The sequence below is a fragment of the Anticarsia gemmatalis genome, chromosome 8 (genome assembly GCF_050436995.1).
Source record: "Anticarsia gemmatalis isolate Benzon Research Colony breed Stoneville strain chromosome 8, ilAntGemm2 primary, whole genome shotgun sequence".
NCBI lineage: Eukaryota > Metazoa > Arthropoda > Insecta > Lepidoptera > Erebidae > Anticarsia > Anticarsia gemmatalis.
Genome location: NC_134752.1, coordinates 3,297,878 through 3,323,418, shown reverse-complemented (window position 1 = coordinate 3,323,418; position 25,541 = coordinate 3,297,878). Strand labels below are relative to the sequence as shown.

General features: G+C 35.6%; 1 protein-coding gene across 1 annotated transcript; it reads right to left on the bottom strand.

Annotated features, from left to right (window-relative positions):
* Window positions 1–57: 57 nt before the first annotated feature.
* LOC142974815 (uncharacterized) lies at window positions 58–25,541 on the bottom strand. Its single transcript, XM_076117346.1, has 12 exons — window positions 25,407–25,541; window positions 24,891–24,934; window positions 24,612–24,819; window positions 24,171–24,337; window positions 23,647–23,807; window positions 21,792–21,945; window positions 6,361–6,488; window positions 5,683–5,869; window positions 5,142–5,287; window positions 4,308–4,494; window positions 3,820–3,971; window positions 58–3,200 (listed from the first exon to the last, which is right to left on the bottom strand). Exons 2-12 carry the CDS (start codon window positions 24,907–24,909, stop codon window positions 3,072–3,074), a joined length of 1,638 nt encoding a protein of 545 aa, XP_075973461.1. The 5' UTR covers window positions 24,910–24,934; window positions 25,407–25,541; the 3' UTR covers window positions 58–3,071.

The window sequence follows — 25,541 nt, the reverse complement described above, 5'->3', positions numbered from 1 at the left end:
CGGTCAGAAGCTACAGAGAAACAGATATCGTTTGGGGTAATAATTTTTAGTAAAATATTTTTTGTACTTCATGTCACATTTATTAAACTTAGATTTTATAATCACATTTTTTATTTTCTGAGAAAAGACAAAATAGAGGAACTTTACATAAGATAAACTTACAACTAATATGTAGTACATTATCAGTTACAAGCGTTTTTAATAAGGATTGGACCCAGGATGGAAACATCATTTTAAGTAATCAACACAAAAAAACTGCTTTTCACTTAATTCTAATTTAAGTATTCGCATTAACTCATGACAAAAAGACCCTTAATTCATATTTTAGTAGGTCTCGTTTGCTTTAGCTAGCCTTTATTGGTTCCACCGACTTTGACTGGACCCACTGGTAGATAAAAGAAAATGATGTCTAATTATTTTTCTTCTAAGGACCGAAAATAGGAAACTTTAAAAGCGTGAGTCGGCAAGCAGACTGTCTACTTTCGAGTCACACCGCGAAAAAAATATTTATTTAACAGTGATTAAATAGGCACTTATATATAAATGTGAGATCTTTATATACAGCGTAACTGACAATGTACTATACTCGGGCCATTACAAACTTGCGTACTACGTCATGTCATTTTATTAAACTCTCTCGCTTACACATTGTCACATTTCTATTATTATTTAGATTATCACGTAGTTCGCACGTTTGTAATCACCCGGGTATGAATATTTGGTTCACATGGCACGATATGTGACTCTCTTACATCTAAACAATTATTTAAAACTCATTTATACACAGACAGAGTGTATTATAATATTATATTTAATCACAAATTTACATTATATAATAACCGTCTTACTAAAAAACGCGGGTTATCTCTGCTTAGTTATACAGTGTTTTGTCACTTTCGATCAATTTTGCAACTGTATATGAGTGAAAAAGACAAAATACTGTAAAACTAATGTATTATGGGTTCGTGAAAACGAAATTTCGACAAATTTTAAAGGTATTATGGTGACCTTTTCCTATTATATTTTGTCACGAACAAGGCAATAACGAATAAGCATGCCATATATTATTTTACCATAGTTCGAATGATATTTCAAGTAAATTTCAACGAATAATAGAGAGAGCTTATACTGCGTTTATTAGTAAAACGGTATGTATTTTAAGATATGATAGTGCATATAGTGGAAACGTAGATTGTTAAGATATTAGAGAGGATTTATACTAAGTATTTGGACCCAATTTTCACATTAAAAGTAGGCGATGGAATAAATGAGATCTATGTAAATATTGTAAATCTATTTCTATTATTTAAAATAAAGGCTATAGGGATATGGCAAGATAATCTTAAATAAGCTTAATATAATAGAGTAAAAAAATGTTAAATTAATTAAAGAAGCTTGTTTTCGACTTTGAAGATGATTGCAAAATGATATGTTTTGAAACATCATTATTGTTATATTGGCGGTATACGCCATTAAGGTAGGGTCGCCATACAACAAAATAAATAATAATAATATTTACTAATTAAAGCGTTTACTGTACGCGACATTATTGCCTACAAGACTTGTGTAAAAAAATACATGCATTCAAAATAATTATAGTCGATTCGTATTATGACAAACAACTAAAAGTCAGTCACAAATAAAAGTTTTCTTACTCCATCACCCACTTTAGCGATCATACAATAACTAGCTATTTACAATAGAATTTCATATAATAAAAAGATTAAACTAAATAGGTGGAAAAATACTGAAGGCTAAAGTAGGCTTTTCGCTGTACGAAGTTTCTGTATTTTATTGAAAAATCTATACTAATATTATAAAGCTGAAGAGTTTGTTTGTTTGTTTGAACGCGCAATCTCAGTAACTACTGATTTGAAAAATTCTTTCAGTGTTAGATAGCCCATTTATCGAGGAAGGCTATAGGCTATATATCATCACGCTACGGCCAATAGGAGCAGAGCACCTGTGAAAAATGTTACAAAAACGTGAAAAATCATGGCTCTCTTATGTGACGCAAGCGAAGTTGCACGGGTCAGCTAGTTGAAAAATAAGACCGATTGAAAAATACATGATTTTTTAATGTGATTTAAAACCCTGGTGCTTTCAAACATCACGCATGTGGTACCGAAGGTGTAGACAGAAGTGTATGAAATACAACTATGTTTCGCCATTTACAATATTAGTCCCATGTGTTTAACGGCGAGTAGAACTAGGATATCCATAGTTTACAAATCGGTGAGTTCGTAATGCAGACGTACTGTGAAAAGCCTGCTTTTGAAAAAATCAACACACAATTTTTTTGATGAAAATTACTACTCATACAATCACACATAAAAATCCTTTTATAACGACCGTAATATGATGACTTTCACACTTTCAAATTTAGATAGACTTATAACAGTTAGCGAACGAAAGTCACTTGCATGATTTAATGAAAATTTATGTTTTTTATGTTACACTTGTGTTTTTTGACATTTAGACGATAGCATTTCGATATTATCGTATCGATCTTTGTCATTATAGTATAATACATTTGCAGAGATTATTTCAAAAATATTTCATCACAAGTACATTTTAAGAACATGATATTTGGTCTGCGTCTATATTAGAATCATTATCTTTTAATTAACTGTAAAATCAAAGTATCGCGCCCAACCTTTGGCAGACCTGGCCCTTTTTCGAGCTAAAACGTCAAAATTGATGGAGAAATATAGTCATAATTCATTATTATACTACACAGTTTAAAAGGTACGTAAAGAAAATATGCCTATTTTGTGAGTTATATAGTCAAAATGTATGCATTATTTCGTCACCTCTACAGTAAAGTTGAACATATACCGTCTTAACGCCACGCGTACACTGCCTTATTTCCTTTATATTACTCTATATCAGGGGTTCCCAAACGTTTCTTAGTCCGGGACCACTTTATACTATTATTGTTAGCAGGGATCACTATGTAAGGATTTTAGAAAATAGAGTGTAATAATAATCTACATAATTTAAAATTAACATTTCAACTACAGTTAAAGAGATAAAAATATACATATCTGTTGTTTACAATAGGTATAAGTTTAGGAAGCAGTTTCCATGGCCTGTGGGTCGATGGTGACGGCGCGCTGTTCGCCGTTGTCCAGTGACATCACCATCTGATACGGCACTTTGATCTGTAGTGGTACTCGCAGTTTTGTGTTCACTGGTGCCTGGAAATAATGTTTAAAATTTAGTTATGTGAATATAAGCACTCCTCATTGCCTCTACTACTGTACAACTAAACGGCTAACAATTAGATGAAAAAAGAACTGGAATTATTTTAACTCCAGTCTGAAAATGTGTTAAAATCTCTTTATTTATTAGTACAGTCTTCTAAAATGATTATTCGGTTTGATTTTCAATCTAGCCCCGTAGCACCAAACACGAAACCAAACCATAGGAAAAATACTGACCATTTGGTAATAACAGAAAGACATAATTTATTTATCGCATGGCAAGTGGTCAACCTGGTGGCAAAGTCGTTCAAGCCGCTAGACCTTTGACGTGGCTTAACGATGCTTAATCTTAATAGTCGATATCCGGGAACGACTTTACATTGTAATAAAAGTAGGTAGTAGTAGCGTAGAGAAGTAAAATAAGCTAATACGCTAACCCTCTTATTCATAAAAATATATGAAGTTATTAAAGGCTTATAGAATTTTGTTTCTTTCACTCCTTAGCGAAATGAAAAAGAGAAAACATATTATAGTAGCTTTTTAACTAAAATAGGTTTATAGTGTGTTTATGAAAAAGAGGGTAAGTTGCTAGTTGTTCATGATCTCTACTTACGTGTATCGTAATTTCTGGTTTGACAGTGTTCTTGGGCTTCTTCTTGGGCAGCATGTTGATGGGGAACAGATCCGGGATCTTCTTCGCAGGAGTGGGACGTATCTTGAGGTGGACTAGTACGTGCTTTTGTAGGTGGTCTTTCCTGTAGAAACCTGAAACAGATAAAATTTGATTTTAAGAATTAATAAATTTTAATACTTAAACGTTTGAGGTCCACGAATATTACAACAGAAATTAGAAACTCCAGTAGTTAATAAATCTCGAAAAGGAATCAGAGACCTCGTGGTCTAAAGTCACACAAAGTGCCGCTTGGCCACGGTGGGTAGTCAGTCAACGTGGACAGAAACTAACCCATACCAATATTGTAAATATTTTTACATTTAAATGGCAGAAAGTATTTAAATAAAACTTGACGGAGTATAAATACGGGGATAAGACCGTATGCTACTGTTTTTAATAAGAAAACAAGCGTAATGTCTAAAACGTACCTTTCCCGCAATCAGGGCAGAAGAAGGACTTGATCCCGGTGTGTATGTGTAGATGTATCTTGTAGTGGTCCTTGCGCTTGAACGGTTTGTTGCAGTACTTGCACACGAACACGCGCTGCGGCAACGGCAGCGAGCGCTCCGGGTACTGCTCCGACTGATCGTCTGGGGCCAGGATCGATACGTCCACCTGGAATTGTTGTTTATAATGTTAAGTTCTTTATGTTGAAGCTTGCGTGATTAGTGCCTACTTCCATAAGAAAGATTTTCATCATCATTATTATCGCTATCTAAACAACGGCGACGTTAACTTAACAATTGTAAACAATTAAGAATGTGACATGAAATTATCTGACGATCAAGGTTTAACGTGGAAATAACAAAAGAAAAATAGTTTCTTCAATGCTTTTAAACTCGATAAATGTCCCAGACTTCATATTCAGTATGAAAAATAAGCCAACATATTGGTCAGCGTCAGACAGCGTCCCCTTTCCAAAAGGAACCATCAGTCGGATATAAATAGGTCAAAATCTATCGATGTTTGTTTCAGTGCCTCGATTCTCTACTACTATCGACTACCGACAATGTCATGTCATCGAGAAATTTTGTATGAAAATCTGATCAGCGCCTCTGACGGGTGTCGTAGGAAACATTTTGGCAGTACATTCTAAATGTCAAAATTTCGATAGCTGTAGAGTCAGTCGATAGTGATAGAGAATCGAGGTACTGGTCGCACTAAACATCCGATGTTTGCGCGCGAGAAACGATTTTTATTTAGTGAGGGATTATCTGTTAAAGTTAAAAAAAGTGCAGTGAATTGTATTATTGTATACGTACGAATTCCTGTGGATATTTGTTTTCTTTCTTAGCTTCGTGCGGCGTCTCCTGCTGCGTCGCCTCGGTCTGTTCCTCGTCGTACGTGTCGTTCTCCTGCTTCACCGCTAGGCACTGGTGGCGCTCGAAGTCTTGGTTTAACACGAAGCCTGGAAAATTTAGCAGTATATTTTAATTATTTACTATATTGTCTAGACAAGTTTATAGTAAGAAGCCTTCTTTATCTAGTACTATGTTATAAGACTAAAAGTATTTTTACTCAAGTATATTATTAAAAAGGTTTAAAGGCATCTGTTCTTATCGTATTCATAACAAATATTTTTTGTCTGAATACCATCCCCAGATTATTTTTCGTTTAAACTATTAGGACCATATACTACTAATATTATAAATGTGTAACTAACTTTGCATTACACGTTTTCTCGGCAAACCGCGAAAACAAATCTGGGCTGAGATTAAGAATACCTGTATTCTTGAGAAAGAAAATAAAACTACAAAAATGGTCCACACAAGCGAAACTGCTGGTTCAAGTAAGTTTCCTCACCTTCCCCACACATGGAGCACCATATCGTGGGCTGGTCCTTAGCGTGCACGTTCATATGTACTTTGAGGTGCTGCCGGCGCTTGAACCGTCGCTGACAGATGTCACACTCGTGCGGCCGCGACTCGCTCTTCATGTGCTTCTCTATTGACACTGACTCCCGAGCGATCAGCAGGCCGTTGTCTGATGACTGGAAATGGAAATATTTATATTATAGAATACTTTTTTATATATAATGACGCTTGTTGTATCTGATGGTGTGGGCAGAGGTAATGAAATATCCACGATTCAATAATAATCTCATGCAACGGGAGGCGAGCTTATTCTATATCTCGGGCACTAAGCCATGCTCCGGGGTAGGTACTAGCGGGGAAAAATTTACTTCTGAGTTTTTCTGAAGATATGCATTGCGAATTGCCCGGAGTTAGGAAGTTGAGGTTGTAGACCTCGGTGCCTCGGAGGACCACGTTAAACTGTCGGGCTCAACATTTACCAAAAAATACCGCAGTTAGCTATTTTCTATCGGCTGGGGGGAAATTATCAGGTAGTAAAGAAAGTAGAGACCGGTGGAGGAGCTTAGGGGAGGTCTTTGGCTTTCTCAAAAATAGGCCAGTATAGGTTCAGAAAAAAAACTTTTGTTTGCAATCGAAAAAAATGTCCTTGGGTTATGTTTATACTCACATAAGTTTCCACGTCAGTATTAAGACAATGCGTGTCGTCTATTATACGCTCGGCACCGAGGTTATAGTCCGCGTACCCGTGCGCGTGGATGCGCTGGTGAGCCAACAGCTGTTCTTCCGTGTGGAACGCTGGAACAAACAAATATTTGAATCAATTACCTTATTAATTTTATTATGATTTTAATTAGTTTTATTATTTTTAATATTATTAATATTATTCAAAATGTACACACAAAATACAAATAAATTAAAAACAAAAAAGTTTTATTTTGTACATAAATAATATTACGCCTTGTACCTAACACACACATTTAGCCAGTGTGATTGTCTCAAGCCCTATCCCATTTCTCATTACGAGAGGAGATCCTTGCCCAGCAGTGGGATAAAAATGGGTTCAATTTTTTTTATTATTATACCCGAAGGTTTTAGTGTAGAAAAACTCACGTTTTGCTATTACCAAAATTAGTCCCACGTAAAACATTGCCAAAAATGAAGAGACAACATGTTTTATATGAATAAACGAACGAGTGTTTAAATAAGACTCGTCTATTCATAAAAATATGTTCAGTAATATGTTATTTCCCGTCACAGGATATTTGTTTCAAGTAAATAGCGATCTAATGAGGCGTCTATATTTATATCCACCGGTCGATAGCAGGAGGTGTTTGCTATATTCTATTATAGGACAGTCATTATTGGTTGATCGGAAGGTCCCACGCCCAGTGATAATTAACGAAAAATAAATCTTTCATTTTGTAATGTTTTATAATTATATTTTAATGGATGGAATCAAACAAGGGACGTTTGTAGGGAACGATGCAAGTCGCGTTTTTTGGTCTCTGCCTTACTATTATGAGAAAAAGTCGTGATTTTAGGTATGTATGTCTATATGTATGTAAATATTATAGGATATAGTTACGAATATTTTTACGAACACTTCAAATTTTTTTGGATATAGTTACGAACACTTTACAGAAAACAATCCTGTTGAATCGTCGGTGCAGAGCAATCCTGTACTGACTTAATCCTTTAGTTGCATTCAAATTGTACCACAAAAAGTGCATGGAAACTCTTTCCCAGTAAGTATGTAGTTATGTACGGTGTATTGTAGAAGCTAGCGTATACAAATATGTATGTAGTATACGGCACATAGCAACATAATTTCATAAAAGGTCACGGTTATGGGGAGCCTCTAATTAGTTGATTAATTACTGATCTAACAACTCATCGTCATAAGTGGAACGTACGTTCTTCCGTGTTGGTGAAGTTTTTAGGAGTGTGTAGTAAAAAATGTTCAGCTTAATTTTGTTTTTGAAAGCAAGTGTTGGTTGTAATACGAAATCGATGATTCCTTTATGAAATTGTTATGTAATATACAATGTATGTATCGATAACCAACGTGATTCCAATTATTCATATGTACAGCAAGTATATAATAATATATCATGTACCATATATGATATAACCCAAACTTTACATAAACGGTAGTACAACTTCGACACGACTTATAATCAATAACACCTGTTGCCAATCAAAAATCCGCAAGCAAAATTCAAAATAACGAAAAAGGAAAATTAATCTGTGAGCAGGCAGAGCTCGGAGTCGGGTCGGGACCCTAAAATAATCCGGTTCTCCCTCCTTTAAGACCCGACCCTCCCAAAAATAAATTAGATCTCTAAACCCGTCCATAATCTAGCGTCCCTTGGACCACCCCATCGGTCCCCCTCGTATTGCCCATGGGGGTTGGCCGACCCCTATCGTCCCTAGAATAGGGGAGGGTCTAAAAAGGTCGACTGGCCTGCTGTCGCTATGTGTGCATGCGAGGACGAGTAATTGTAAACTGGGCATGTGATATTGATTTGTGCCGATACGTGTCGTATGTAGGGTAAGTTGGTAGACCATTTATTTTATTGAAATTGAACATTCAAGTTTGAGGCGGTCATAAGTTTTGTTTCAATCAAATGCTTGAAAATTTTAAGTGGTACATTTGCGTCGGGCGTTAAAATTCAAAGACTATCTAGAGACATCACATACATAACATTGCTATATTCTATGCTCACCCATCCATGTATGTACCCCATGGATGGGTATGGCTATGCATACAATCCCCTCATATTAAAAGTTTGACTGAAAGCCACTTTTCTTAATTTTTACAAATATAAAAAAAGAGTATTTCATGAAATCACAATTTTATCGTTACAGTAGTTTCTTCCCAATTGATTTGCCAAATTTAAGTCTGAAGTATGTTAATTGACTGACAGGTCAGCTAACGAAGCACGAAAAGCACGAAGTTATTTCAAGCTGAACCTAAAATAACATCGAACCTCACAAAAGCTTATGACGTCAATAGTTTTGAGAAAAATTATATCGTAGTAACTTTGACAGAATGTGCGAAGAATGACACGATGATTAATTATGTTTTTGGAAAAAACGATGGTATACCAGGATAAATACACAATTTATTTAGTTAAATTTTGTCAGGTAATTAGAGCCTATTCCGTGAATTAAACGAATCAAAAAAGCTTTAGAATGTGGTAGCGTAAACACGAACTAGATATTTAAAAGCGAGAGCAATCTTCCTTTAGCCAAACATAATACTAATCACCTATGTATTTGCAAAAACTTAGCTGGACGCGGAAGGTCTAAAGAAATCAATTCTTTTAAAGCGTATTTTTTCTATATAGTTTGACTTGACAAGTCTTCCAGAGTAATTCTTTTGAGATTTTACAAAGTTTCAATGAATATTTCGTCGTGGTATATTCCAGCAACGATCGACGTACAACATCGCTGGGGACTAACCGCCATCGACGGAACGAGGGTGGAGTGAAATAGTACCTTTACCCCTCCGGGGCTCCCCGAAGGGGATTAAGTACGTTTATATAAAGTACTAGCTGTTGCCAACGGCTTCAACGCACTGCGGCTGTATTTTACACGTTCTATTAGATTCAGAGGTCGATAAAAGTGTTATTGAATTTTTCTATTAAGTATTTTATGTTGTATAGCAAGTGTATATATGCCTGGGAAAATAAGGTGGGAAAGCTACCCTTTGGAGTTTATAGATGACTAGCTTCCGTCTGCAACTTTACCCGCGTGAAAATGTTTAGTAAAAAGTATCCTAAGTGTGAATCTAGGTTAATCGAAAATCTAAGAAGATTTATAGAAACTTTTATTTTCTATTTAATCCCCTTAGGGGTGGAATTTATCAAAATCCTTTTAAGTTTATGCATGCAAAGCCCGATCAGTTTAAAATTGACTAAATTTCATACAAACTTTCAACTCCTATTTTATCCGGTGGAACTGATCAAAATGCTTTATAGCGGGTGCCAACATCATAACATCTACCTGCAAGCCAGATTCAGCTCGATCTGTCTAGTGGTTTGGGCTGTGCGTTGATAGATCACTATGCCAGTCAGTCACCTTTGAGTTATATTTATTTTTAAGTACCGCGTTGCAATACTTCATGCCTCTATCAAGTTACATTCCGAAACAAAACTATACTCCTATTTGAGCTCTTACAGTAATTTATTAGTAATTTACCTCGCATTTAACCTCCTGAAGTCATAGAATTAAATACAACTCAATTAAAGGCTAACAGGCAGCATAGAACATTATACTTAGCCTATTAGAGAAACATTCGTGACCTTATAATGTACAAGTAAACGAAATAATTATGTTTCTTGAACTCTAACCTCTAGCTGTACAAAATCTGCAATACCTATTAATATAACTAATTGCAATTTAATGGTGAATGGAGACATCGTGACCGAATTAGAATATTTGAGAGGTCTTATGTTTTTACAGGTGTGTTTGGTTTATAATTGACCTCTTCGAAGACCCTACACGAGGAGAGGCTTAAGGTAAGGGCCGTGACTACGGTAGAAAAAAGTAGCTTATGTTAATCCAGCAGGTTGCTTTTTATTAGTGGATTTTTTTAAAACTACCGCTGTGGCGTGGCCGGTAGTGTATGCGACTGGCGTGCAGAAGTCGTGGATTCGATTCCTGCATCGGACAGAGGCCTTTTTAAAATTTTAATAGAATAACAATAACCAAAAGTCTGGTAACGTGCCTTATAGCAATAAGCTCTATTATATGCGACTAATAATATAAATGGCGAAATGTGGTGTATTTCGTATACCTCAATCTGCACTTTTTGGGTATGATCGGCGTGATGTTATGTAATGTTCTTTTTCATATAGCGATATATAAGATGCCACGAACAAATAAAGTAAAGTATAGATATAAAAAGGCAAGAATAGACCTTGGAAAAAATGGATATAAAAACATTCAGAAGGCAGTCAGTACCGTATATGTAGGTTCCATTAGTGCGTGGCCTGTACGTGATCTAGGTTATTCATATGTTTACCTACTTAGTACTTAGGCATGTAATTTAGTACCTAGGTTTGGTCATATACGTAAATAATTTATTTAATGGGTAGGGGCAAGGCTTTTTGGTGAAAGATGTACTGTGGTGTAACTACAGGGTGGAAAATCGGTTAAATGCCATAGGTCTCTGGCCAGAAGGCAGACCGATCTTCTTCTACAGTTCGACAATTCAGTAGAGAACTATGATATGTATGATTTATCTATATCACTAGCTGACCCGCGCAACTTCGCTTGCGTCACATAAGAGAGAATGGGTCATATTTTCACCCGTTTTTGTAACATTTTTTATTGGTACTCTGCTCCTATTGGTCGTAGCGTGATGTTATATAGCCTATAGCCTTCCTCAATAAATAGGCTAACCAATAGTAAAATAGTTTTTCACTTCGCACCAGCAGTTCCTGACATTAGCGCGTTCAAACAAACAAACTCTTCAGCTTTATAATATTAGTATAGACTAGCTGACCCGCGCAACTTCGCTTGCGTCACATAAGAGAATCATAATTTTCCCCGTTTTTGTAACATTTTTCACTGGTACCCTGCTCCTATAGGTCGTAGCGTGACGATATATAGCCTATAGCCTTCCTCGATAAATGGACTATCTAACACTGAAAGAATTTTTCAAATCGGACCAGTAGTTCCCGAGATTAGCGCGTTCAAACAAACAAACAAACAAACAAACAAACAAACTCTTCAGCTTTATAATATTAGTATAGATTTATAATATTAGTATAGATAATAAAGAATTCAGTGTAAGTCCAAAATAAAGTAACTATATTAAACAGGCCACCATCAGCTGCGTAAGCCTAGGTAACAGTGATGTTCTAACTTAAAATTTTGTATTTTTTTGCCAGCCGCGAACTTTGCATCCAAGGCCCTCTCATAAATTGTTAGATTACAGCTTCTATTGGTCTCAAAATAGAAAAGGCAGGTCAAAGAAAGACATAAGTCAGATTCTAGCAGGAAAAGTTTGATAGCATATGTAAGTGATATGCTATAAAACTTTTCCTGCTGCTAGAATCTAGCTTACATTTCTTAGAGAAAATAATCTCAGTATTCAAAGTTCCTACAAAAAGACGATATGGAACAGTTCTAGATTTTTTATTGGAGATAGTGTCTAGGAAGGCACGTGTAACCTTCTCCCACCGCTAGATGTGCCCTTGATCCGATCTATTGTTTGTTTGCTTGTTTGTTTTGCCTCTTTTAGGCGTATTTGTTTTACAAGGTTTGGACTATAAATCTCATAGGTAGATATGTAATTTTAAATGTTAGGTATCATCTTATGCACACCAGAATCCCTATTTTGACTACGAAATATACACAAAGGTTTATTGTAGCAAATTATGCACACAATGAAGAGTTATGAGTGAACCTAAATAATCGTCGCAATCAAAAAAGTTAAAAATACCATTCAGGTCATGATATACGTAGATGTGTATTTATCACAAAAAAATGCATATATTACAACTAGCTTTTACCCGCAACTTCGTCCGCGTGGTTTGGGACTTAGGACAGAATTTTCGTACAAACTTTCATCCCTTATTTCATTCTGATGGGGGTACAAGTGATCAAAATCCTTCAATGCCTACGTCATAACATGTACAAATTTCAGCCCGGTCAGTCAAGTGGTCTGAGCTGTGTGTTGATAGATCACTATGTCAGTCAACTTTTGAGTTATATGTATTTAGAAGTAACGCGTATTAAAGTCCACACATAAATTGTCAACTTTTTGAAAAACATATTGGCAAAAGTACACGCTAATGCTTAGTTGTAGTACTTCACATAAGGTGCAACAGGTAACGGGTATTACCGATGGCCAATCACAACTTGTAAAAGGTGACAGGTTTTTCTCGTCTATTAGCTTTCTTGTACAGAGGAATTTTATAGGGAAGAGCTCGAAGAGATGCCGTTACGAACTATTGCAGATTACAAGGAATCAATGTGTTCAAAAGAAATTGATTAGGAATTTACAAGGTGAATGTTTAGTACATTTCAATGCCTTATGATAGTTTTACTGGAGCTTATAAAAAAACAGGTGTAGAGTGCGTGTGCGGGGACCTAAGCAATTTCTTCAGAAATTGATTCAGGATGCTTAGAGAGTAAACATACTAAAAATCCCCGCCTCTAGGAGGGGCGACGGAGTGGGGGAGGGGTCAAGTTATTTTTTTTAGTTTTTCACTAATATCTTTAAAACGGTTCGTTGTAGAGATAAAGTGTCTTCTACATAATGAAAGATAATAAAATTATGTCTTTTCTGTTACTGTGTAACAGACGACGCACAGCCTAAATAAACTCCTGAACACAAAAAGCTAAAATTTGGCATGTAAGTTCCTCGGAGAGATTTTTGGAATTTACAACCCGTAGGACGTGAAATTCCGCACGGGCAAAGCCGCGGGCGGAAATATAATGACTTTATATTGAGCTATTCGCTCACAATTTGAATTCGCTCAGAAATTGAGCTATGTATTATAAACTAATATAAACATGGGCATGAACTAGAGCGCTTAATGTACGCAAAAAACATGCGGGCACAAAGTGGGCTAGTGAATTCTCTATTACGTTAATTTTGCATACTATTCTGTAGCTCGATTTTGTACCACTAACGACTATCGACAATCGGTGAGCTATAGAGGAATTTGAACAACCTATATAGCTAACTATCGCGAAATTTTATATGAAAATCTGATCAGCGCCTCTAGGACCCTGCCGTCGTAGGAACTATTTTTGCAGTACATTTTAAATGACAAAGCCTAGATATCAGATAGTTCTGACTGGTAGACGCGCAACTGGAAAAAGTTCATTGTTTTAGGTCGCCCACTAAATTCAGATTCTCCAACTCCCACGTAAATTAAAACTAAAGTTCAAGTAAAAAAAAATACAGTCGAATTGAAAACTTTTTTTTTTAAGTCAGTTAATAGCAGAAATAATATTCGTTAGGTAATTCCCACCACACATGAAAGTTTCAATATATATATTGGGCAAAAATATGATGCAATATCGCAATGGGTGGAGGCCTGCGGTTGCTCGTGACATCACTGGGCTTAAAGGGGGGTTATAGACCTGCCCCGCCCAAGCCACCCGGCTTCTACGTAATTTTGCAACCCTGTACAATTAACTGGCAGATATACGGCACTTTACCAGTGGTTAAGTAATTTTTGTACATTTATTTGCACGCATACGCTAATCAATTGAACCAATTTCTGTACAATTGCTGTGTGCCGATAGATTAGATCCTAGGATATAATAGGCTTTTAAGAAAAAAATACACTACGTGGAGCTTAACTAATTACCTAGTAAAAAAAGATGACTTTTTCAAAGTGAAAGGCTCAATCATTTCTCATATCAATGTGGTTTTCGACAGGCATCTTTTGATTTCGGCAGTCTCATCACTTAATCATCCTCAAAGTCATACTTTTTCCATCTACTAAAGAACTTAAGCCTTTTTTGTTTAAGCCAACCAATATAATCCACAACAATTAGGACAGACTTTACATGTCTCCAGATACATAAAGACGGTTAAGGGACCACCCATCTATGGCCTGACAACGTCAAAGGTTGCTTGCCTTACTAGTGAATGTAAGCTCAACATAACATTGCACAAACTTTACAATTGGTTTTGGGGTCCTTAGACCGTTTACTCTCCTTTTTGGGTACAACAATAGGGATCAATAAATCGATTACAATAGAATGTTCAAATTGTTTCTTGTCCTGTATACAATAACTTTGGGATAGCATGCTACTTATATAATAAATGCGAAAGTTTGTGTTACTCTATGACGCAAAAAATACTGAATGAATTTTGATGAAATTTATCACAGGTAGTTTATAACCAAACAAATATATTTATTCCGCGATTTTTATACGCATCCGAAGTCGACAGTCTCAATAACAAACATAGACGCCAATTCTTTTAGATCCCTTACTTATGATAAAAAATATTTACCTTTACTTTAATTTTCAGTTTACCTATTTACTTTGATCAGAATATGAAAAATACCATTCATATTCAAGTCACTGCTCAATATTTTTAAGACTCAATAAAGCTTAAAACTTCACTTACTCATATCAAGTACCCTTTAATATTATCTCAAAAATCTAATCCCTTGAAACAACGGGAAAGGGATAATCCCTATGACGCAGTGGCGTCGAGTAACGGGCTCCCAACCGGTTCGAAGCCGCGACCCTACGAGGGGGCAAGGCCAGCCCGTTCACTGCACAAGGATAGAAAGCCCGACTATGTAGCAACCAACCATATTGCGTAATGCTTTCGTGTTTTGATATTTCGTTAGAACTTTTAAAATTGCAAAAGCTTTTAAAGTATAGGGTTTATGATTTTCAATATCTGCGTATTGTGTAGTCTTGCCCGCGATTCCGTCCGCTAGGATTATGAATATGGTTTGTCACCCGGTTTGTTTTCGTTCCCGTAAGATTTACGAGATTAAGTTATCTTATGTTCTTTCTAGGGTCTCGTACTATCTTTGAGATGACCTCAAAGGTGTCGATTCAGTGGTTTAGGTACAAAGAAGAGATAGACAGAGTTACTTTCGCATTGGGATATTAGTTAAAGAGCTACTGCTCACTAAAAGTAGTTTTGGTTTTATACCCTCTTAAGTAAATATAAAACTGTGTTGTCAGCTTGTTTACACGTTGATACCAAAATATCGGGTCGTTTATTGGCCAATACAAGAATTTGCTATAAATACATTTCATAACAACCTTCCAAGCATATGCTTGTTATAATTAAGCACTAATTATAGCAACAACTTTAATTTCATTTTCAACGGCATATAACGTAACGTTTCTATCCCGTATATGATATTCGTGGTAATACACAAAGCTAACAGGGCGGGTCTTAGCGGGACTATTAATAAAATTGAGGAGCACAAGTTGAGACAAGGGTAGACTGGGGGGAGGGGGGGCAGAGGTCACGTCATGACCTTGCTGCACATCCTACGCCCAAACGATCTTGGATAAGGTTACGGACAAGTTTAGCTGTACCCTTATTATTCCCTTATGCTTATATGTTAATTTTAAGAGCTCTACGAAGTAAATTATAACGGTTGCGAGAACTAGACATAATTATTAGGTCGGGGAAAAAGACTTTTCGCATTATAGTATGTATGAACTTGTAATAAAATCTCTTTTCAAAAATCACAAATGAGTACACGGTTCATTAGGTTTCTATCAGTGAGCTCGTGAGGTACCCAGATATCGAGCTTTTTTGTGTAGAGAAAAGATTTAATTCCAAGTTCATACATACTATAATACGAAAAGACTTTTTCCCCGACCTAATATTACCTATCTATTTAAATAGGATAAGTAGTCAAAAGTTCGTAACGAAACTAATGCAATTGATCAATGCGTTGTTCAAAATAAAACTAATGTCAAACCGTCTCAGCCTTTTAAAGAATCACAAAGACATTATACGTAAAGTCTCTGAAATAAAAAGTTCATTGTCATACTTGTGATACATAATAGAAAGATTCAGAGTTAAAAAAACATGATACAGGGTTCACGATTCTCCCCAAGTCCCTCCACTTTGTATCTTCAATACATTGAGTGAAACGCGTTGATTAACAAAATCACCCCTCCTAAAAGACGCTTGTCATCCCAATTCGTCGGCAATATTATAATTAAGTAAGAATCATCCACCAACTGTATAAGTATATACGCATGAATATAGGTATGCAAAAGAAACTCTATCGGTTAGGCATTTTACAGAAAAACTACTGTACAGATTTAGATTTAAAACAGCTAGTTTGTATCTCGAAAAAGTATAATTACTTCTATACAAAAAGCGAGCAGACATGCGGTTAAAAGCAGGTTTTAAAATATTATACACGAAGGGATGGCTTTCAGCGCGCCCAAAAGTAGAACTAAATTGATATTCGAAAAAAAAGAGGGGCTGCTCCCCTGTGGTACAAAAATGGAGGACGACCTTTTTTTCTGATATTTTGCTGAGTGGGGTGCGAGAATGGGGGATGGGTTCGTAGAACTCAATAAAGCCATCCATGCTGTTATTTTCGAATGGACTGGAGGCTTTTTTGTCGATATTCTTTTCGCTTTTACACTTGTAGGGATTTTGGTAAAATTAGTTCCTTTTTATGTTGTGTGATTGTAATTTCTCCCGCGTTTAATGCTGCATTGTCTTCTTATACATGCGTTATTGAACAACAATAATTATCTATTCCACAATCGGTAGTGAAACTTACAAATTAAGTTATATTAAATACGTAAATTATAAAAAACTATTTTCCGTTGTTTAATTTTAAAAGTAGGTTACCTCACATTGGGACAAAAGGAAGATCCAACTCGCTTTTATAAGCGGATTATATATATTGTTTTATAAGGAAAAAGCTTAGCTATTACAAAACTTTCCATTTCTAATGGAAGGCGAGTGATGACGTCATGCCATGACAGAATCCTTCGTCGAATTCAAACCCCCGGCAGGTCCCAATGCCCCAGTGGAATATCTCTCCAAACTTGTTTTAAATAAACTAAGTTTTCCTTTACACTTTTTTTTTCTTTTATGGCTGCCATCTGAGTCGAGGGTACCTGCACTAAGTGTAAAAACTTTTTGGATAGAACGGTCCCAGCTGACTCATCGGTTTTGTACCTTTTTTCTTTGTTTTCGAAATAATACAAGTAATGATAGTTCTGTATCAGTATTCCGACAATGTTTATTTTGTATAGAGGGTGGCAGAAGCTGTATTTTTGTAATTAGTTACAAATTATACATATACGTAAAAATCGGACTTTTAAAGTAGCATTTTGCTAGCCAAAATATATGATGAAAACATAGTAATCAGACCAATTATAGGATCGCTTGTACAAGACTACATAACAGACTATTGGTATTCAACACAACCTTAGAATCTAAATATAATTCAAACAAACTTATGTGCAAAACAAACACTAAAAGATTCTCTTTACAAGAAAACCAAAAAAAACACGCGCAAATCCTATGCATTGTATTTAGTTTGCGTTCATAGCAGTTTTAGTACATTTTACGTATATATTTGTGACACACAGACACACATACTGAGTTTCTAAATTCTCGGGATTGGAATACAATGTCATCGTTTTGTGTAGTTATCACAGAGGGTTTGACCGGCAGGTGTTAAGGGCGGCTAAAAGGGGTCTTCAGCACTAGAAGGGGGCTGTTCTCACAATACCCAGGGACATTGGAAAGTGTGGATGCTTCAGACCAGCGGGGTGGAAGAGAGGAGGGGGTAACCCACGTATTTTTTTTCTGCAATATTTTTAAAAGCTGTTGTCCTTGAGATTACGCATTCATTTTGTATGTTTGTTTCGATGTATGAAATATGGGACAAGCACAGTTGCAGTTGTTGATCGCAAAAATGTGTTCTCATTTCTATAAGATAAATAAGTAAATATAATTGGTATAAAGTCGCACACGGTCATTTGATTCCAAACCAAGCAAAGCTTGTCGTGGTAACCAAATAACTGATAAACATACTTATATTATTTTAAGAACTTGGCTGGTTTCAATGAAATTGGCCACCGTAGCCGAATATCAGCAAGGAGGACTTGCATTCATACTTCTAAATATATATTTATATAAACAAATTAACGACCATGCTCAGAACAGATGCTTGTGCTCATATTTATACTAATATTATAAAGCTAGAGGTTTTTTGTTTGTTTGTGAACGCGCTAATCTCAAGAACTAGAGGCCCGATTGGAAAAAATATTTCAGTGTTAGATAGCCCATTTATCGAGGAAGGCTATAATATATATCATCACGCTACGACCAATAGGAGATTACCATTAAAAAATGTTACAAAATCGGAAAAAAGTCTTTTCAAGAATCAAGAATCGAATCCGGGGCACTATGATCAAACAGTCTTAGTCAGTTAGAACTATCATTATAAGTACACGGACCCCAGTATTTCCTCAACAAGATATTTATGACGTGTGTAAGGGGATGATTCGTTATGACTTCTTAGAAAAGAACTTAGGGTGATCATCGAAGCGGTTTAATGGGAATAAATCTCACATAACCCGTCCGTCCCCTAAGGAATAGCTGATGGGCACTTGTTGGTCGTTGAAAATACATAACCCAAGTTTGAGAACCTCAATAATTATGTGTTAAGAATTACGTTCGAGGGTGAGCTAAGTTAGTTACTAAGAGCTAAGTTATATATTATGTACGTAGATAAATTAGTAGGTCAATCATATAATTACAAGTTTTAAATAATTTGCTGTAGTTAGGCCTCCGTGGCGCGGATAAAGTGTCGCCACGCCACTACCAGTGCATCGGGAGGTCGTGAATTGAATAAATATATTTGTGCCACAAATTGTTGTTGTGGGTCTGAATGTACTATGTGTAAGTTGCTTGCATGACAAGTCCCCGCGACACAAAATAAATTCTAAGCGAGGGAGTTGTTATTTACCAAAATAAAATCAATCAAGCCAAAGGAGTTTTTGGGATCATAGCATAATAATATCATCTAGCAAGATAACTGGCACGTTATAATTTATAATATTTGAGCAGTATAGTGAAGACGCTATCTCATCCGGAAATGGTCACGAACTTACGAATGGTCATCAACCGCGAACTATGACTTGATAAGTTGTACTTCCCCTGATATCTAGGAAGGGGAATTTCTACATTTTAATACTCAAATATTAGCTGAAGGCACCCCAATGAGATATTCAGAAGAAAGGTTCGAAAAATAGACCATTACTGTCCCACAGCTGGACATGGGTGTCTTGTATACAATGAGTGCAAGGTTAGGCCACCACGTTGGCTAAGTGTGGGTTGGGGACATAGAGCTGTTTTAGCCAACTCTTAATGTGTTTTGTAACAATGTTTCCGTTCCTAATTAAAGCTTGTTATAATAATCATTATTATTTAAAAAATAACGGTCTGGCCCGTCTTAGTCCGGGTATAGTACAATTTAGTCCCGTTGATACAACCCTTGTACCGACAGTGACAAAAAAATATACAGTTGAATTGAGTTGTTTAAAAGTTATGCGCGTAGATGCATTTCAGTGATACATTTTTATTTTTATAAATAGTCAAAGTAAACAGAATTCTCGCGATAGGCATTTTTATCGCAAATTCTAGGCCATAACATGTTACCCTGAACGTAAATTCGCTTTCATTCGGTGACCTTTCAAAACCAAAGTTCAGATATATTCTGTATAGTTGAATTGATTACGAGCGAGCTTGGAGTGGGAAACGCAGCGTGGGCTGCCTCCCACTAGGTGGGCACTGGGTACAGTTGGCTGGAGGGGAGATGCGTCCATATCGATCGCCATGGAAATCTAGGGGGCACGTGTATGCAGCTATACGAACTGACGGGTGCATGCAAATTATAATTATTAAAATTATGAAGATGTAATTATTATTTCAAGGCTAGATTGCTTTTTGTAATTATAGAGTAGAGTGTCTTAGAGAGAACAAGAAGATTAGCAATTCAGAGAGCGTTTACGTACTTTATAGAGCCTGAATACAATTTGATGCAAGAAGTAGTAAGTATATAATATATAAGCAAGTGCGAAATGATAGCTGTTATCCATTTTCAATATTATCTTTTTAAATAGTAATTGGGATAGGATCGTTTAGAAATCTGTTATTTCTATCACGATAATCCTATCTGAACAGTGCGGTAACAAAAATTCAAGCAAAAGAAAGCAACACACCTTTGTAATTCGATCACTACTACATAAGAAGACTTATTTATTTCTGAATATTTCCTACAATTTGCAATAAATGCAGCAGCAAGACTTTATTTCCAGAAAACTTTTACACCGATAAATACTGGGAATTTTCCGCTTTCAGCTTATAAATATACCCGATAATTTTCTTAAAGCAAAATATTATTATACCGAGTTATTACTTCGATAGTATCGAGGATAAACCTGCTAATTAGTGAATAAGTACATGTATGTTATTATAAAAGTATTATCTATACATGTGTTGTGTACTAAACAGGTCGTCGCGACGTCATAAGAAGAGTTTAATTAAAATTGCAATTTACACTCTAAGCGATCCTAATTTCCGTTTTATTAATTGTCGCTTTATTTACAGCACAGCTCACCACTGCAGAGGTTTTTTTTATCTTGAGTACTAACTCCTAGCTGCAAATTTGTCCGCGAGTAGTGATTTCCCGCGGTAAAAACTAACACTTGTGTAACGCAGGTTTTAAACTATATCTGTGCTAATTTTTATGAAAGTCCATTCAGTAGCTTTTTCGTGAAACAATAACAAACATCCATACAATCTATTACATTTAAGCATAATACTAAGTAGTAGCAGTATATGACTTTCCAGAATGTTAACATAAAAAAATAGGATGTTCTTTTCGTGGAACAAAAAAGTAAATCCTCGAAATTCATACATAATTCAGTAAAACAAAGGTAAAAAGCTCTTGAACCGTACCACCTCATAAAATTACGTTGACCTCCCCTAATTAAAAGGCTAGATCCATACGGTCATATTGAAACCAAGTTGGAAAGAACGAAAAAAAGTATTTGTGAACAACACATCTAGAAATCACGCCAAATTCTTTAGATATTCAAGTTCATTAAATATCGAATCCAATTAAAAAGGAAATATATTTGAATTTCTTTAGGCGTGACCAGTGACGTAATTACATGGTGGCAAATCGGCCAAATACTAGGATTTTCGGACGGAGCCCCGACCTGAGAGAGTCGCGCGGAGTATTTCGCGTGGTCCCATGATTTTGCTATAACTTACGCAACTATGTATATGGGACAATCATTACACTTAAAGAGATACTCTAGGTTCTAGAAAGAAGCACATTTTGCCTCCGCTTCACTTAGCTCAACTGTTTTCATTAAAACTTAGCGTTCACGAGACATGTAGATAACGATATTCTATATTAGTTGCGTATAACAAATTTCTTTTCCTCTTATTTCGTTTTCGAAGCGTCATATTTTGAAACAAAAATTCAAAAATACACGAAGCAAACACTACAAGATTTATATTAACGATTGAATGCTGTAAAAGACACAAATATTTTCACAAAAGACATTCAAGAACATTATTTTAACACTCACCCATCCCGCAGTCGGCGCAGACTTGATCCCTCTTCCGATGCGTCCAGCTGTGTATCTTGAGGTGATCTTTCCTCTTGTACGACTTCGGACAGAAGCAGCACTGGAACGGACGGTCGCTGTTCGTGACGACCATGTTCTCTTCAGCCACTATCGTCTGAAAGAGTTATTTCGTTCACTTTCTGGTCTTCTTTCTTGTGACTAATAGGTATTTTTGTCTATTTAAGGAGGGTTTAATGTGTGATTTTTTCTTTAACATGTTCAATATTATAGGTCATAACTTTTGATGGTATAGAAATTGACAGTAATTTTAGTAGGACACTTTTTTGAGTAGATTTAACATTTCCTCTAAATATACGATCCGCTTTAATAACTTTTTTTTAAATACTTTTTTAAAATTCGGTACGTTAGTTTGACCGTAAGATCTTTATTTTCATTAAAAGAAAAGAGTGGATAATAAAAAAAATGGATTAAAAAATGCCGGTAAGATACGGATTCTTTGTTCTAATATCTACTGATATGATAAAATCTTTTTTAATTTTCTCAGTTATCGACCACGAATTCCATTAATTAAAAACGACGCTTCAAAATTGGAATATATTTCAAGTATGTAGGACGTAGGTGCAGACAGGGAGTGACTGGATATAAGGGTGGTATTTCTCCTAGAGACGACCTTATTTCAAACGGCCTCCATTTTTGAGCCAGACAGCCCCACCCTCCGACGAGACCTTTGGCCGAATTGCCTACATTCTGTATTTACTACCCCGTAGATCGTACCTGAAGGGGTTGCTCTTATATTCATTACTTTTCTCGAACATTTTCAATAGGTTTCGTATATTTATATGAAAAAAGTCCGTACTTGATAAAGGTACTTATTTGTACCTATTGTAGTTGATGAAATTTAAGTGTTTTTATTTCGATTTTATAGTATGTAGAGCTGAAAGTACATATAGAAAACAAATCACAGCAAGGAATATTAAGTGTAAACTAACGACTCGCCCCGACTCCTCCCGAGTAACAGGGTAAACCAACTAATTATATACTAAAACCTTCCTTGACAATAACTATATCTATAGGTAAAAATTGCACGAAGATCCGTTTTTAGTAACATTCAAGTTTATCGCGAACACACCAACAAAAACAGCGTGGGGATGAGAAATTTAATTTTAAATTATTTAATGATAGGAATAGTGATAGTGCATACCTTTATGATTACAATTCAAGGCGTAATGATACTTTTACATTCACAAATATGGACAAGTTATGAAATAAATCTGTTTATTTATGATCGAATTTAAATAGACTTGTTTTGCGACGTTTTAAGGACGGACTATATTTAAACCTGACCAATTAAATGGCCTGCACAATTATAATTTGTACTGCTTATTTGTATCAATACTGTACGACATAGCGCAGTGGTAAAGACCACCTTGTCGCCGCATCGAGCGGGTTGGGTACGAAACAAAAATGTTGTAATTTTTATTATTTTCTATTATGTTATTGCTTTTTTTTGGTCAGTATCAGTGGGAAATTATTTCATAGACGAAAGCAAAATTGATTATATAATTCGATTTCTTATTTAAAAAAGGAAGATTCTCAATAAAAACTTAAAAAGGCAGTTGTCAAAACTTAGTGTGGACTTCTTTTTTTATTTTTTTTGTGACCTATGAACACCGAAAGTTTTGAGAATGAAGGCAAATCAATTGCTCTAAGAATCAATAAAATCGGCCCACCCGCTTAGTCGTCTAGAATAGCACAAATATACATAGACTAACATTAAACATACATAGACTGTTAAACACATAACAGTCCTTTGCATAAAAAAAAATAAAGTAAAGAAAATGATTCTGTAACTGACCTCATCAAGTATCTCTTCATTGATGTCTTCCTCTACCATGTCCTGAGGTTCCTGTTTAATTTCTATGTAGTCCTGATCATTGCTCGCACTTGAACCTCTCTCTAGGAAGGCTTTAGTGTGGGTCTGTAAGTGTTTTCTTAGATGATCCCTGCGGTGGAATGCTGCAAGAGATGGGGTAGTTTAGTTTTATGCTTTAAATGATTAACTATGATTACAGAATATTTTATCTAAGCTATTTTAAAAAGTAGAAGACAGTTTGATTAATTAATATTTGAAAAAGTGTTGGTATTTGGTTGGTAACTGATTATAGCAGCAATATCAAGAAAATAATATTTGTTTAAGAAGTGCCAATTAAGGAGCGCATTCAACAGACTATAGTTTAATGATTGACCAGATTGAAATAAATAAATACTGTAGGGAATATACCAAATTTCAAAAATATGATCATCAAAACAAACATAATATTAACAAATTATGATATTTAAGTAGCATATATCTAATAATAAATGATAATATATTCTTACACTTATCACAGACTGGACAGGCCTCACTCTTGTCCCCGCTGTGTATTGACTTGTGAATGTTTAGATGTTCTTTCCTCTTGAACGCCTTGCCACAGTCCGGACACACATGTGGACGCACCTCTTGATGTTCTAGAGTATGTCTCTCAAGGTGTTCCTTGCGTTTTAGCCTGGTTAGAATAAATTATATACCTAATAAAGATGAAGTTCTGTAGTTTTGGAATGCCTGATTTAAATATATATTTTAAGTAAAAGATTAACAAACAACTAAGTAAACTTTAAAAAAAATTGTGTTACTTTTCTTTTTAAATTACTGTTATACAGGGTCTTCTCATACTCTCCCAAAATATCAGCAGCTATTATTAGAAGGCCCTGTATATTAAATTAAATATAAGTTGAGGTGTATTCAATTCAAATAATTAAAGAGAGTTTAAAAGTCCTCACCCAGTGCCACATATTCCACAGAGGTACCTATATTCATTATTATGTATCAGCAGATGTTCCTCCAATGCATCCTTATCATCAAACTTAGCTGTGCACTCCACACAACAGTACCTGACCGTACCATCAGGGTCAGCCAGAATAAATGCCAGCTTGTTCTTAGACAACAAACTTCTTTTCATAATAAAATCCAAAGTTTCATGATTAGGCTCTGAAAATGTTACCTTAGTCAATAAAAGAATTATAAGTTAGTGAAAAATAATCAAAACATTGAAAACATACCTTCATTACCAGAATCCATTGTTAATACAGCTATCTACTTTTATCTGAAATTTCAAAAATTCGTGAGCGCAAGCCAGGGACAAATTACGTTCAAAACTTTCCCACACGCGCGCAACCGTTAGAAAGGGCAAGACCCAAAAAAAACTGAACTTGAAATTGTGATCCCTTCCCCTACCAACGGATATCGCCCAAGGCCCAAGCTCCCCTCTGCTTAGGGGTGACTACCCTTTGTCTACCCAAACTTCCCCTAAAGGAGGGGAGGGGACCCCACTCCGTGCTCCGGCCGGCCGATAGGAGGGGTGGATTTACCTTACCCAACATTGATTCAAAATCCTCTACCTGAATCCCAAACCGAATTATAAACCTAACTATAACCTACTATTAATAATATTGAACAAAAATCAAGCCTACATTTTATCGAAAAAAAAACATACAATATTATTTTATTACGCGCGCGCGAAAAAGTTTAACAACTTTTGCTTGATGATCACTTTGACAAAACTTATTTATACTCACGTTATTAACTTATATCACTCCACATTTGATTTTATTTTCATAATGAGACAAAGTTGGCACAATAAGAATATCGAAAATGAACACGAAAAATAAAATAATACCCAGCACAACACATACGTTCAGCTACGACAGAGA

Excerpts from the sequence above, each read along its gene's own strand:
- LOC142974815 (XM_076117346.1), bottom strand. Across the intron at positions 21,946-23,646 it reads ATGAAGAGATACTTGATGAG|ACGATAGTGGCTGAAGAGAA; the intron begins GTCAGTTACAGA and ends TAACTCTTTCAG. Across the intron at positions 3,972-4,307 it reads CTGCCCTGATTGCGGGAAAG|GTTTCTACAGGAAAGACCAC; the intron begins GTACGTTTTAGA and ends TATCTGTTTCAG.